The sequence below is a fragment of the Manis pentadactyla genome, chromosome 5 (genome assembly GCF_030020395.1).
Source record: "Manis pentadactyla isolate mManPen7 chromosome 5, mManPen7.hap1, whole genome shotgun sequence".
In the NCBI taxonomy this organism is placed as follows: Eukaryota; Metazoa; Chordata; class Mammalia; order Pholidota; family Manidae; genus Manis; species Manis pentadactyla.
The window spans coordinates 59777508-59792763 of NC_080023.1; the positions used below are offsets into that span (position 1 = coordinate 59777508).

General features: G+C 32.1%; 1 protein-coding gene across 6 annotated transcripts in view; it reads right to left on the reverse strand.

The window, feature by feature from the left end:
- Window positions 1–1312: 1312 nt before the first annotated feature.
- Window positions 1313–15256, reverse strand: part of ANKRD17 (ankyrin repeat domain 17) — a 171411-nt gene continuing 157467 nt past the window's right edge. For 5 of the 6 annotated variants that reach the window (XM_036927555.2, XM_036927556.2, XM_036927554.2 and 2 more), the window contains 5 exons: window positions 12970–13167; window positions 5074–5322; window positions 4377–4555; window positions 3815–3979; window positions 1313–3100 (listed from right to left, as the gene is read on the reverse strand). In XM_036927555.2, the coding sequence (XP_036783450.1) occupies window positions 3041–3100; window positions 3815–3979; window positions 4377–4555; window positions 5074–5322; window positions 12970–13167 (851 nt within the window). In that variant the 3' untranslated portion in view covers window positions 1313–3040. Of the gene's footprint in view, window positions 3101–3814; window positions 3980–4376; window positions 4556–5073; window positions 5323–11617; window positions 11711–12969; window positions 13168–15256 lie in introns of those variants that run through there. The other variant, XM_036927559.2, reaches the window with a different exon arrangement.

The window sequence follows — 15256 nt, forward strand, 5'->3', positions numbered from 1 at the left end:
TAAGAACATCCAGATTTATAAAGTATAATTTAAGTATACTGAACATTAATTTTAAAAGACATCTGGATAGATTCACTTATCTTAAGTAAAAATACATCGAATGGAATACTGAATCTCTGTAATAGTCATTAAAAAATTGGTTTTCCTTTGATATTTTAATCACTTAAAAATAATTCTGATTAAAAATCTTGTTATTTCAAAGAAAGTTTGGCAGGCTTTACATGTTGTCTGTAATGCCAGATCTGTGGGAATGAGAGTGTTTCTGAAAAACATCAAAAATAGACTGAATAAATCAGAGGATCTGAAGAGGTTTTGTGATTTTGAGCTTCCCTGTTTAGCCTAACACTGCATTGTTTTTAAAATAATGTGAATATAGTGTGTAAAGTAATTTTTATGAAATGTGTGTTTAGGTCATTTGAGTAAAAAAAGATGAAATCATATTTTCATGATAACATTAGTATCAGTAAACTAATCATCCCCCACTTTTTTCCTGAGAAAAATGACTGTGTATGATCAGTTTACCCCCAAAAAATAATTTTCAATTACTGAACAGGAAACAGAAGGGGAAAATATCCTCCACATGAATACTAAAATCAGTTTTTGTGAATATCTTGGTATATGTTGAAATATATATTGAAAGGACATGAAATGGGGATGCTGGTAACCCTAGTAAATGAAATTATCTCTAAAATAGAATAGTTGGTATAAACAGATTATACAATAATTGAAAATTTACTATTTTGGGATTTAAGGTGTTAACTAACCAAAGTGTTTTTTCCAAGAGTTGTCACTTTTTTAGAGAATTTGAGAGAAAAGAAATACATTATGTAGTCTTCAATCACATATACCATATACTTTCAAAAAATTATGGTCTTTTGAAAGACAAAGGTCTTTCAAAAGATTGTTCTTTTAAAATTTGACTAAAAATGCACTAATTACATCTGAAATATGAAAGTGTATTTGAAAAACGTTTCTCCTACAGAATTCTAAAACTATGGTATTGTAATTGACAAGCCGATTCTCAAAACTACCTATGGAGCATTCTAATCTACATTCCCCTGTCCCATAGTTTTAAAGTCAAGAAAACAGTTTTTTCTCCTCTTTTTTAGTAAGATGCTGTTATCTTAAGAAATTTGCTTTTGTGAATTAACACAACTCATGTATTGTAGTAACTACTGGGTAGTACCTGTTATCTAGCAGGATTATTTTAATTAGAAATAACCCTAGTTAACACAGGAAAGAAATTGAGCAAAAAATTATAGGAGAGTAGCAAAAGTTATATATAAAATACTGTTAAATAGCATTACAGTCCTTTCTTAATAAAGTGCTACAGTTTTATTTCATAAACAGGTAGAAAACCAAATTTATATTTAAGACCACTTCCTAAATTAAAAGATGTAAGTGTGTTACTTACAAACATCTGGAAATGTTTGATAAACTTATTCTTTACTCAGGCTATGAGAGTAAAGAAATCATTTCATTTACTTGAACAGCCAAGGAACCATATTAATATTGTCAACTCTGGGTTTATCTAAATTTTAGTTGATGTTTATGTTTCACTATTGTGGAATTTCTAATAAAAAAAGGTTGATACATTACTTCACTATATGCTTACTTCCTTTTATATTTCAACCATATAATTAATTTTTTCCATATGAGACAGGGTAGGACACATATTCTTCTTGGATATGTTTCTGTTTATTATTTAAAGTGAATAGAATAGATAAGTCCCACTGAGTAGTTAGTGTGGCCCTGTATCTTACAAACAGGTTAAATGGAGACTTCATTCTGTAATCTAAGTTCATGTCCACCATAAATTGTCTTAATGACAAATGCAAAATTTTATTACTGCCCCAAGTTAGCTGTTGATCCCTTTCACTGATAATATGCAAATATAGAGAACAAGAAGTCTTTAAAATTGGGGGGAAAAAAAGAAAAAAGATACTTTCCACTAAATTACTGAAAATTGGAATTTTTATGTTGACTCTTGAAGACTGGAAAGCCAATGTTAAGAATCAATATTATCCAATATAAAATAGTACACTGAATTGTTTAATGATAAACAGTGTAATAAGAGCTTGTATATGGTGACTGGGAGCCAGTGGTGGCTTTTTAAATTTTCAGAAAGACTAAACATTTTATGGTTACAAGAAACCACAGGTGATCATGAATGTGCTCTAACTCTGTAGCAACCATTACAGTAAAAATCTTTACAAAATTATTTCACGATCAGCAAGAGAATTTTACTGGTATTAGTGGTAAAGGTGAGGAGAGAAGAAAGGGTGAAGACAGAAGAGTGTATTAGTTTTAGAAGTGTGAGAAGGTAATAAAAAGACATGGAAAAGTGATAAATTTCTCCTTCTATATGTGCCTTGCTGCAAACAAACTCAAAAGAGAGCCGGATGGGTATTTTAAAAGCCAACGCTGGGAAACACCCACTGATAATGCCCATTCTTTTACGTTATACTTAAATTACACAAGCAGAAAAGTTATTATGCTTATTAATAGTTTAATGTATGAAGGAAAACATCCAGATTTCTGAATATGAACGTACATATCTCACATTAATTTAAGTCTACGTAAAGTAGAGCCTCTATACTGACATATTGAATTTACTTTCTGCTTAGCCTTTTCTGTTATGTAAACAATTGTACATTTATTTGCCATTCTATAACTTCAGGATCAAGTTTACATAATTTTGCTAAATTTCCGTGTTTGCTCAGAAGCAGTTTACAGTACTAAAACCAACCAGCCAAAGAACAGCTTCAACAGAAAGTTATGTCCAAAGGGGAAGAGGAAAAGAAAAAAAAAAGAAAAATGATAAGAAAAATGCTAACTAAGGTAAAACAGATGATGATGGGGGATGGGCAGTCACAAATGTTCACAGAAAATAGGTCAGTTAGTAAGTTCTTCTGCAAAAAGCCTACACACTTCAGTCAAGCACATCAGTAGAATGATTTGGGAGCATAAATTTTTTTTCCGGCCACTTGTGATTTCCTCTGAATGAAAAGGAATCTGCAGGCTAACAAGATGCTCCTCATCAGCCAAGCTGGTTCATATGCACACTGTTCATGTGAGGTGCCCAAGGTCCAGTCCACACCTAGGAATATAGAGCATGCATTGTATTACATATTATATATTCAACATATAGTTGGTTAAACAAGACTCTTAAAAACTAGGAAGTGCTCTTAATATCTATGGACTAAAAAACAGCTAAATCTCATTCAGTTTGCAACATACTCAGAAACAATGAAGAAAAGCAACAATAAGCCATTTTTACTTGTAGTTTTCCTGCCTCTTCTCTAATTCCTCAAACAAGATATGATTTATCATCATTTTTTTAAAACCATTACCAGAGTACATACAGATTGATGTTTGTGGAAGGAAAATGAAGCAAAGATATTCAACATACACCAAAATAAGTTAAAATAAACAACCATGTCTGTGCATTTTCAGTTATAATTATATACTGTTTTGACATTTATAATACTTTCAATAAAAGTTCTAAATGGCCCCTTGCATACCAGCAATAAATCCTGATGTGTAAATTACAACTCTTTGCAACTTAAAATCTTTTAGTAATCATCTGCTAACCTATGGAATATATTATGCCGTTCATAATTTTAGCCCAAACCACTAGCTTTGGTACCATTTTCCACATCCCTCTGCTATATTTTAGCTTTATTAAATTCCCTTCAATTTTCTCAACTGCTCACATTCACCATACTGTCTCAATACCATGATTTACCTGTGTCTTGTCTATCTTGGCATCTCATAAACACTAAATAAAAGTTCACTGAATGATCAGCCTTACCGTTTGAGGGCCATTATTTTCTGTGGAGCTTGAAACCATCTTTATCAGGGAGTTCCAAGAGGGGTCCGCAGCATGAGGGCCATTAAATATGGGTCCTCCGGCACCATCAGGAATAGGTGCTACTGGAGGAATCATTGCATTCCCATACACAGAAAAAGGCATACCCTTAGAAAAAAGGAGAAAGGAAAGGTTATGCATGTACATTCAAGTCACTGCTTACTTTCCCTGATATAATCCACAGCCTTAAAATGGTATTTGAAACTTTACCTCATTTTGGAAGTGTATATTATCTAGGTAATCTAAAAATTATTTTCCATGATATGATTTCTTCTGGCTTTATATCATACATAAGCTTAAATTATTTAATCAAAAAACATATCTCTAAATGATGGACACAAAAGCAGGACTTATAAAGATTTATATTTTAGCCAGATTTTGACCTATAATTGCAGGCGGAGCCTTACCATCATTTCACAAACACTTATCCACTTGTAAGAGAGATCAGGCTAATAATAAGAAAACATTTAGAAATAATGAAAATGCTTATTTAAATCACCATTACCCCAACTTTAGGGAAGTCCATGTATCCTGCAGGAACATGCTGATGGAATGTACCAGAAGGAGTTACAATTCCTGTACTCTCTCGCTCCATTGCTTGATGCTGTGAAAACACTCCTGGATCAGACATTGGCCTATGAATCATAGGATTTCCCATCCCAGGGTTACACCAATCTACTTTGTCTGAGGGAAAATGAAAGAGTCAGAAAAAAATGGTTGGTGATACATTAAAATCAGAAGGCAAAAACAAAGTATTTCATATATTTCTATTCAATATTTTCCACATTACATTGTGAATCCCTTAGAATAATGATCTACTTTTATATAGTTACTGCAGTATTTCCAAGTTTGTACCTAGTGATCTAATAACCTAATAAACTAAACACTTTGTTACAAAAAGAAAATAAGCTAAGATAAAAGCTGAAGAGAAGGAAATATTAGCATCTCTTTAATATGATGAAATTAAGAAAAGAATATGCTTATTACTACTTTCAAAAAGCAATGATAAATTCACATTTATCAATGTGAATGAAATGGAATATCACATGGGAACAAAAATGTTCTGATCTCTTAAAAGAAGATTGGTCAAAACAGAGATATGAATACAGATCTTTTAACAATGACTATGAAAGTTAAATACTCTTACAATATTTTAGTTAAATACAGAAACAATTTCTAGTAAGCAGGATAGTGCATCATACCTTGATTGCCACCAATCCCTTCAAAGGACCAGATGCCACTATGCCCTACTGATGTGGACAAGTTACTTCCAATAACAGATGGAGCTGAAGTTCCAGTTTGCCTGATACGTGCAGAACGTTCAGTCCCAATAGGGACTGGAACTTTCCTGTCCTGAGAGATGTTGCTGGGCTTTTCTGACCCTAAAGGTACTGATGATGGGGTCGGAGAAGGTGCACGAACTCCTGAGGATACTGACTGTGTGGGAGAATCTAGAGAAAAAATATTTTGAAATAGTATACACGTCATCCATAGAGCATATAATTTTATAAAATCAAACCTTAAATTCTGAAGATACTTAAAATATGCACTCTGAGGAAAAATTAAATGAGAAAAATGCTCAATAATAAACTATGCATATTAATTTGGTTAAAGTTCTATTTCAGTCATTTTTTAATTTGGCTTACAGTTTTCCCATTTAGTTATGTGGTAGAATGTTAAGATACGAAAGCTGTAATTACACATATAATAAACCATTAAACCAATTAATATTTAAATGAATTAACCCTTGATACTGAGTAAAGTATAACACCAGAGCAATGAGACAATGTTTTAATTAAACAAACAACAAAACATAGGTGGGGAAAAACATGCCTGTATTAGCAATTCCCAAACTGTATTCTTAGGGAACACTTGTCCTTTGAGATATTATGATAGGGAAAAAAAAAAACGGGATTCAGGTATCTTACAAATTTGGAATTGGAAAGTACTGTGGAGACCAATTACATCATACCAGTGTTTGCAGAAGTGTTTTTTGGCTAAACCACCTACTAGTGAGTTGTACTGACTATTAACATAAAGAATGAATGTGAAAGTACTTTATAAATTATAACTTATATGGATATTGATATTATTGGGGAACAAAAATATGAAAAAAAAAAGGTCGAATTCCATTATGTGAATCAAAAGAGATACGGACCCAGCACATCTTGTAGACAATAAAAGCATGCCAGAAAGAAAGCTATACCCTAATATTCCAAAGGCAGAAACTATAGAAAGAAACTACAGCCTATAATTCCAAAGTGAGCTAAAATAACGGTAAGACATGAAAGAACAGCATAATTCAGAATAAGAAAACTGGTAATGAGATAATGAAACTGAAGTGTTAGAAATGAAAGATTATTACAGAAAAGACTAAACTGAACTACAAAGAACACAAGAAGGGGAGAACATGAGGGATCAAAAAATTTTTTGTTTTTTAAACTAAGTACTTAAAGAGCACAATTACATACCTGAGAATCAACCCAAAACAACCAACACCAAGACATAGCTTTTAGTGGTGTGGCAGCACAGAAAAATAAATGAATCCTACCTTCCCCCACACTCATCTCTGAGAACCTGCCCTAACCTCTGTGTTAGATCTAGTTTATCCTTTCTTACTTGTTTCCTTCCAAAAACAAAAGCAAAGCAAAATAACAGCAACCCTTCATGTTTTTTTAAATGAACCGAATAACTAGGCCTGCCTGCTAATGTGCCCCATTTAAAAGACTTGCCCTTTTCACAGATTCTGCCAACCTCACTAGCCATAGTTTTTATCAGATGACTGTTTTCCTCTCCTTCTTGAAGGCTTACTGGACTAACGACAGGCATCTGACCAAAGAATGATCCATCTCAGGTGAGCCAGCAATCTATGACTGACATGGCCTAACCTGAACATACGAGCTGGGCCAATCATCAAGAAGGTGTAACTGATAATCAGAGAAAAACTGGTTTAATTAACTATGAATTGAATCTTTGAGGACCATATTCAAGATGAGATTATGAAGAAGCCTAAGTGCAGAGAGTAAATATAAGAGCCTCATAAGAAACACCATGAATTGAGAGACCATAAATCCTCTAGAGAGATGGAGAGAATAGCCATCTCAAATCCTGGATTGTTCTGAAGATGGCTCTGCATAGCCTAAAAATAATTACCATGTTCCTTGAGATTCCTTGGGTGGGCCTATATTCTTTGCCACAAAAAGAGCCTAATTATTATAATTTCTCATGTCTACTTATAATTTCTTTAATTAGAAAAAAAGAAAAAATTTAATCCAGAGCCATGTTATTTTAAAATAATGTATCATTTATATTGGAGAAATAACAGATTTAGAAGTTCTGTTGGATCTTATATCACCTTGGGAACTTTAGAAAAGAATACAAAATTACAAATACAAAAATTAGGTATAGGACCTTGGGAGGACCTCTTGCAATGAGGTACGCCAAGCTTAAGCTTCAAGGTAAACCCACTTCATTTTTGAAATGACAAGAGTTCTGGATTGAAATTCAAAGAGCAGTGTGACTTACAAATCAAAAATGAAATTTCCTGCAGGAAAATTATACTGTACTTTCTTCATGCTTAAATTCAGTGTTTATTAAGCTACAGATCATAAGATGAATGTAATTGGTCATGACTAGCACAGAACTTTTTTTAAAGTTTAAAGAAAACAATAAAAAATACCAGCATGCAACATACATTGTAAGGGTATTGTTTTGTAAATACATTATTTTGATTTAAAATTAGTTCCTTTCTTTCAAATTTTACTGCTTTTTGATCTGATAACAGTTTTATAAGACTGAATGTCAAAACGGCCCATTGACTAAATTTGCCAAAGACTGAAACTTACAGACCAGAGCCAGTGACCAGTAATCAGCACAGGACTGACTGAATATTGATAGGATAGATTTTACCAATTTGAGTGGGACAAGGCTCAGGTGATCGCTGCCTAGGCTACATACAGAAGGTTCTTGGGCATCACCAATCTGTTATTCTGGGGCCTCAATAAAGGGTTTTTGTTTTCTTTTATTTTCTGTAAAGACAAGGTCCTTGTCTCTCACATTAAATAGCCCAACTTAATTTGCTAGGGTCCTAATATCATGTCCTGATGTTCTAGGGGGGCAGGAAGAAAGGACTGGAATTATGGAGAAACGTGATAGAACCTGTTCAAATAAACCATATATATATATTATGAAAAATAAGTAAAGCTTCTGTGGTTCTACTATAGCATCTGGAAGGCAGCCTTTAAGAAAAATATCTAAATAAATACTGAAAACAAAATTTTAAAAGACTACCATAAACAAAGAAAAATAGTTTCTTGTGAACAGATTACCTAACCAAGAGTTGGAACTCAGACAAAACAAACTAAATGTTCCTTAAAAGTAACAGTATTAAGACTTATATTAGGTGAGGAAAATACAAACTAGTTAAAAATTCAGTATTAGAGGTAAAGGTCTGAGGTCAGTTGCCTGAATCAATCACTCTAACAGTTGCAAAATGATGGCTCTAATTTTAATTCCTTCAAAATTTATGTGTTGTCATTTTATTACAAGGAAGAGTTTCCTTTCCTTGCATTAAAAAATGTTATTTATAATCACTGTAAACTCATGGATTCTTGTTTTATCCAATGAGGTGCCATTATTCATTTTGGTGGTCAAATTCTTCTGAATTTGGCCAGTGTGAGCCCTTTGAAGCTGCCTCCTATGTCCTGAACAGGTCCCATCATTTTGAGCACCTAATTGCTTTTTGACATTATAAGACTTGGCAGGTTCCCCTTGTATTCTCCTTGCCCCCAACTCTCAAATAAGCTATTTCCCCAAGAAACCTTAGATTCTTTTAGTGGACAAAAAACTTAATAGACAGATCTGGATACTCTATGTGCTCACTGCTGCTGAAGATTGATTGCTTCAAGGCCCTTTCAGTAGATAGCTGGAGGAAAAATGGCAATTTCATGATGCAATCCTGTACATACATATTTTAAAAAATCATGAGTTCAAATTGATTCCCTAATTCTACAGAGTTCTTCCTTGCCTTATCCATTCCCACATTTTCTCTTTTCTCACATTAAGAACTTGGGTTATAACATTGTTGAAATACTTATTTATTAATTTGTTCAATCTTATAATAAATCACATATAGTCTTAAAATTGCTTATCCATAAACTATAAAAAGTGTCATAAATAGAACTGAAGATTTGTCTAAAGTCTGTCTTTAGACTGAAGGGTATAAAAAGTAGATTTATGTTAATAATTTGCAATACACACAGGTTTGTTTCTATTTATATTCAATTTTAGTGTTTTTTTTCCTTCACCAAAGTTGATTAAAAAATTTATGAACATTAACATGGTTACAAAAATCAAACTATTATTTATACTAAGACAAGTGCTACTTCTTTTCATTTCCCTTAAACTCTGCCTGAAAGTCTAATGAGGAATACGATCGTAGTCTCAAAGTAACTATCCACAGGTTATTTAATAAGTACAAAGGAAAAAATGATAATTTGACAGTATAGAAATCTGGCATACACAATCTTAACCAAATGATTAACATCACCAAAATGGTACAAACTGCCATTTTATACCTTCTAATTTAATGCACTGAGGATACAACACTGACTATATACTAGAATTCCCATAAAAAATACACAATCTAAATTTAATAACAAAAAAATACCAGAAAAACAAATTAAGGGGGGTTTTAACAAACAACTGACCTGTAATCTTCAAAAGAGTCTTTGAAAGACAAAGGCTAAAGGAAGAGTTTCAGATTATTTGAGACTAAATAGACATTGGAACTAAACGCAGTTTGTGATCCTGACTTGAATCTTGGGTGAGAGGAAATAATAGAGGCATTAATTCAGACGACTGGTGAAATGTGAATATGGACTATATATAATATTTTGTCAGTGTAATATTTGCTGAATTTCATAACTGCACTGCAGTTGTGGAAGACAGTGTCTTGTTCTTAGGAAACATTTTAATCGAGTATTTAGAGGAAAACTTGATATCTGCAACTAACTCTAGAATGGAGCAGGAAAAATATCACACACACACACACACACACACACACACACACACACACACACACACACACACACACATGGATACATAGTAGAGAAGGAGGAATGTAGCAACATATTAACAATCTGGGAAAAATGTACAAGGGTTCTTTGTGCTATTCTTACAACTTTAAACTTACTTTTTAAAAAAGTTAGATGTGAGAGACATACACAAATGCAACCTGTTTACCTTGAGGTGTTCATGGCTCAAAGGGGAAAAAAAATCCCCCCAAAAAGTTAGGACAATTGGGAGTACTTGAAGAGGCACTGCATATCAGATATTACTACTAAATTAATGTTAACATATTAGTATTTGATAATGATATTCTGGTTATGTAAGAAAGCATCCTTATTTTTCAGTTGCAGATTGAAGTTTTTATGTTTGTAGTGTCACTTATGAATCTAATGTTTCAACAACAAAAAAGCAGAGAGATAAAGTAAAATGGAACAAAATGTTTAAAAAGAAATTGGTAAATTTAAGTAATTACCAATTGAAAGGAATATAGATGTTTCTAGAAGTATTCTTTCAACTTTTCTGTAAGCCTAAAATTTTTTGAAACAAAAAAGTTGCTGGAATGTACCAATGAAAGCAATTTTAATGGAATAAATGATATTTTGTATCAATTAGCACTATATTAGAAAAACCAACCTAAACTGGTTGTATTGTTACAAAAAACACAATTTGTTTTCAACAAATAGAATGTACATAAAAATTGAAAAAAAATTAAAAACCAAAAACCCACACACCGAACTGTGAGCAAAACAACCTATCATATTTTGTGAAGTTGGAAATAATGTATTTCCTAAAGAAATAAACATTAATACCAATAAATGTTTCTAGTGTACTTAAAAACATTCTCTGCTTCTGAGAATCCTATTTTAAAAATAACCAAAAAATTTCAGGTAACACATTTCAATGACTGTCATGTTGCAATTTTTCCTCCTCTTTCCCCAATGTCTATTTTTTATGAATATGAAAATAAAAAGCTATCCTTATTTTATATATAAATAGGTGAATATGAATAACCCATACGTAGACATTTTAAGGGAGATGTTTATTCTTGTTATGGTTTATTTTTCAGCTCAACATACTTAGAGGACACTGATCCAGATCTGTTATATATTTAGAGATTAAAACTAATTTTAAAAGTAGTCTGAAAAAAAACTAAGCAGCTAAAATCAGAAAATTATAATGTATTCCAACATTTTAATCATTGGCTATTTATAAAAATGTTTGCTCTACTGTTCCAACTTTATTAGTCTTGAATATATTCAATAACTACCTATAGCTCTTAAATAATCTTTACTTTGTTCTTTTTCCAGATTTTACTATATAGTGGTACATTCATAAAACTATTAGAAAACAGGATTAACATTTACTATCATTATAATCATCCTCATACTTATCATCAAAAAAAGAAACAGACCAGAAGTAATAGTAGATAACAGATACATGATCCAATTAACTTATTACACTAATCCAGTGTGATAGATATTAACAGATCAGAAAATTGAGGTTCACTGAAGTGACTTGTCTAAGCTCACATAAATGCTTATATTAGGGTTTTGTCTACAAAGGCAGTTTGGGGTGAAATTAACTTGAAAAGTGCCTAAACTCAATAAATTAACTGTTGTTGTTAGTTTAACATAGTTATTAGCTATATTACAAAAGAAGTACATTGGTAATCCTCACTATTTTAATTTTCTTGTCGGCTCTTTTTGTCTTTAATTGTTGTACTCTGCCCTTTAAGTCTCTTCAAAGTCATATCCCTGAAGGAAGGCACCCCTAGTTAGGAAAAAGTACCAATCATTAATACAGAGTGAACTACCTTCCAATTCTTCAATATATACCTGTCAGTCTTTCTTATAATAAACTAAAAAAACCCCCCAAAACAAAAAACATATTCCTCTAGTAACTGAGGAATGCTGTACTGAATACAGCTTTAAGTAACTGATGTTATAACTTTATTACCAGCCAGAGAGTTAAAGACTAAAATTTAATAACCACTTATTCCTTAGAGCTACATTTAGTTTAAGTATTCTATTTAATGGCTTATGTTTAAATAAACCAGGCTAAGTAACATTATTAAACTACTCACTTTATCTCAATTATAATTGTTAAGAAATTTTCTTAACCTTTTTCAAAGATAGGTAAATTATCTTCAATAAGAACTGCTATAGTCTTTTAAAACCCATTTCTTCTCTTAGGGACTCTTGAGAAAGAATAATATCCTTTCTATGATGCTCCTGCTCCTTGTTATTTGACAAATACAAGAAAAACTATGCAATATGCAGATTCACTATAAACCACTACTTACTTCATACTGTAAGTGGTGTACTTTGATATGTATTTCTCAGATATTTAAAAAGTTTTTTTACTCTTTCATTCAGTTGAACAGGCTCTATCACCTGGGTTCTTGCATTGCTAGTAAGGAGAGATTTGGTAGTTTAATTAAAACCCAAATCATCTTACTATAGAATTTTTGTAATGTGAGTTGAATTCCCTATTGATGACTGATCTTCCCTAGTTTGAAAAGCTAAGCACTGCTCCAAAAATCTGAGCAGAGTTAACAACATACATCTAATAATGGATAATGTGAAATCAGTTGTGCTGTTTACGTAGTACTTGAGATTTAAAAGTGGACAAAAAGCACCTGATATTTATTTTTTTAAGCTAGAAATCTTTCTCTTTGGTAAGTGAATTCTCAAATAAAACTAAAAGTCAATGTATGCCAATAGGTGGTATAACAAGATGAATTATTTCTCAAAAAATTAGAAATAAATAATTTCAATATAATATTCTAGGTTTGATTCTAGTACTTTAAATGATGTTGATTCTAGTAATTTAAAGATTTGGAAATATTACTGTAATTCTTCCTGATTTCACAGATTGCCATGAATACAAATTATATTTTTATCTATTGTATTAAAATTATGATTTTTAAATGTTAAAAAATTTCAAACTTTGAAAAACTTAAAACCTTTTGCTTTTAAGGAAACATACATGGACACTCCTCCTATGGAATTACAGTGTATAATACTCACCATTTGATGCTGATGAACATGGAGTCAACAAACTAAGTGGGGAAAAATGCTGTCTGTTAAAGTTAGCAGCTGTGGGTGCTCCTCCAAGGGGTGCCCCAGGTCCATACATTTGACCTCCTGAAAGATTTGAGGCAAAGTTTCCCAAATGTGTAGAAGAAGGTGTTACAGAACCATATGGCGAGTCCATGTTGACAATACCTATAATGTAAAAGATAATCATAACTGCTAATAGTTACCCGTAAGATAAATAGAAAAACTGAAAATTCTAAGAGGTCCCTGATATATCCAAAAATATTTTAGATTAAAAAATGTCTCCCTGTTTACTTCTCTCAGTCCAGTGACATATCATTCCTTTTATCTTATAAAGATCACTATAAAAGGAATAATCAAATAAAATTTTTTATATTTAGTTTTAATATTTGATTTTTTAGTAGTTATGGAATATTTGTGGCTTTAATATCAATATTGGAATTTGAATAGGTTTAATGGCCTAGGAATTGCATAGAAACTTATCTCTAAAAAACTTAGGGGGGAGGGAAGGATGAATAGGCCAAGTACAGAGGAATTTTAAGACAATGACAACACTCTGTATATGACACTATAATCTTAAGATACATGTCATTAGACATTTTTTCAAACCCACAGAATGTACACCACCAAGAGTGAGCCCTAATATTAACTGTGGGCTTTGATAAGATATGTTGATGTAGATTCATCAATTGAAACCACCATACCACTCTGGTGGGGAATGTTGATAATGGGGAGAGTATGCCTGCTTAGGATTATTGAGTATATGGGAAATTTCTATTTCAATTTTTCTCTGAATGTAAAAGTGCTATAAAAATAAATAATCTCTTTAAAAAATTAAGAATTGTCAGGGAAAAAAAGACTGTAGCTATACTTCCACAATGGAGAGATCTGATGATCAGCCCCTTAACTAAGTGGCCATGCTTTCCATAGCTAATAGTGGGATGATTTGTCATTGACTGTCTCCTTATATAATGCAGTGTAATTATACTCCTTAAAACATCTATCTGATGTTCATGCCATAAATGTCTGACCTGAATGTAATCTAAGATTGAGAAAATAGATGAACTTAAGATGTGGGACATTCTTCAGGACAACTGGATTCTTCAAAGGATTCAATGTCAAGAAGAACAAAGGAAGGTGGTGAGATGGTTTAGACTAGAGACCAAAGAGACAAAATAGTCAAAAGCAATGTGGGAACCTTGATTGGATATTGGATCAAATGAGAAAAAGAAACACACAAGCATATATATTAGGAATGACGATACTACATATTGGGTGCTATTATTGAATTAATGTTAATTTTCTTGGATATAGTAATAGTGGTGTAGTTGTGAAGGCAAACATGCCTGTTTTGACCCAAATTTAGCAATATTCCCCTCTGATGGACTCTCAGGTTAAACTTCAGTGTGAATTTTGGGACAAATTAACACCCCCCAGAAACCTCACTTCCTTGCTTTGGTAGCATACTGAACACCCAATTGTTTTTGAAACAATTTTGAAGGTACACATATTTCAATTAACCTCAGCAAACAAATATTTACTGACCATGTTCTTATGTATTTATATATTACATAAATAAGTTAGAAACCACATCCAGTTCCCATTAAATTTATAAATTTTAATCCCAGAATGTCATCTCTTCAATAACACAGATCAGGCTGGCAACCTTTTTGTAAAGGGCTAAATAGTAAGTATTTTTAGGCTGTCATTAGGGCATGAAAGCAGCCATAACACAATATGTAAATGAATAAGCATGGCTGTGTTTCAATAAAACTTTATTTATGATCACTGCAATTTGAATTTCCTATTTTTGTGTCACATACTTTTTAAAATAAAAACCTTACATCACTGTTACATTGCAATAAAAAAATTTACAAATGTAAAAACAGGCAGTAAGCCATATTTAGCACCACAGTTTGTCGTCTATCTCCGGCATGGATTATCTTTAATTACTTGAAATTTCATATTCAAACACACAGCTTTCAATGCAATTTGGTATCCTAGATTGGATACTGCAACAGCAAAGGGTATTGGGAAAACTGGTGAAATTTGAGTAAAGTCTGTAGACTAGTTAATGATACTGTACCAATATTAGTTCCTCAGCTTTAATAAATGTATCATGGTTATGTAAGGTATTTATATTAGGAGAAGCTGGGGTAATTACAGAAGAACTCTTCTATATATCTACAAACATTTCAAATTAAAAAGTTGAAAAAAACCAAAAGCAACCAGGAGACCTTTAGATCCTCTATAAATT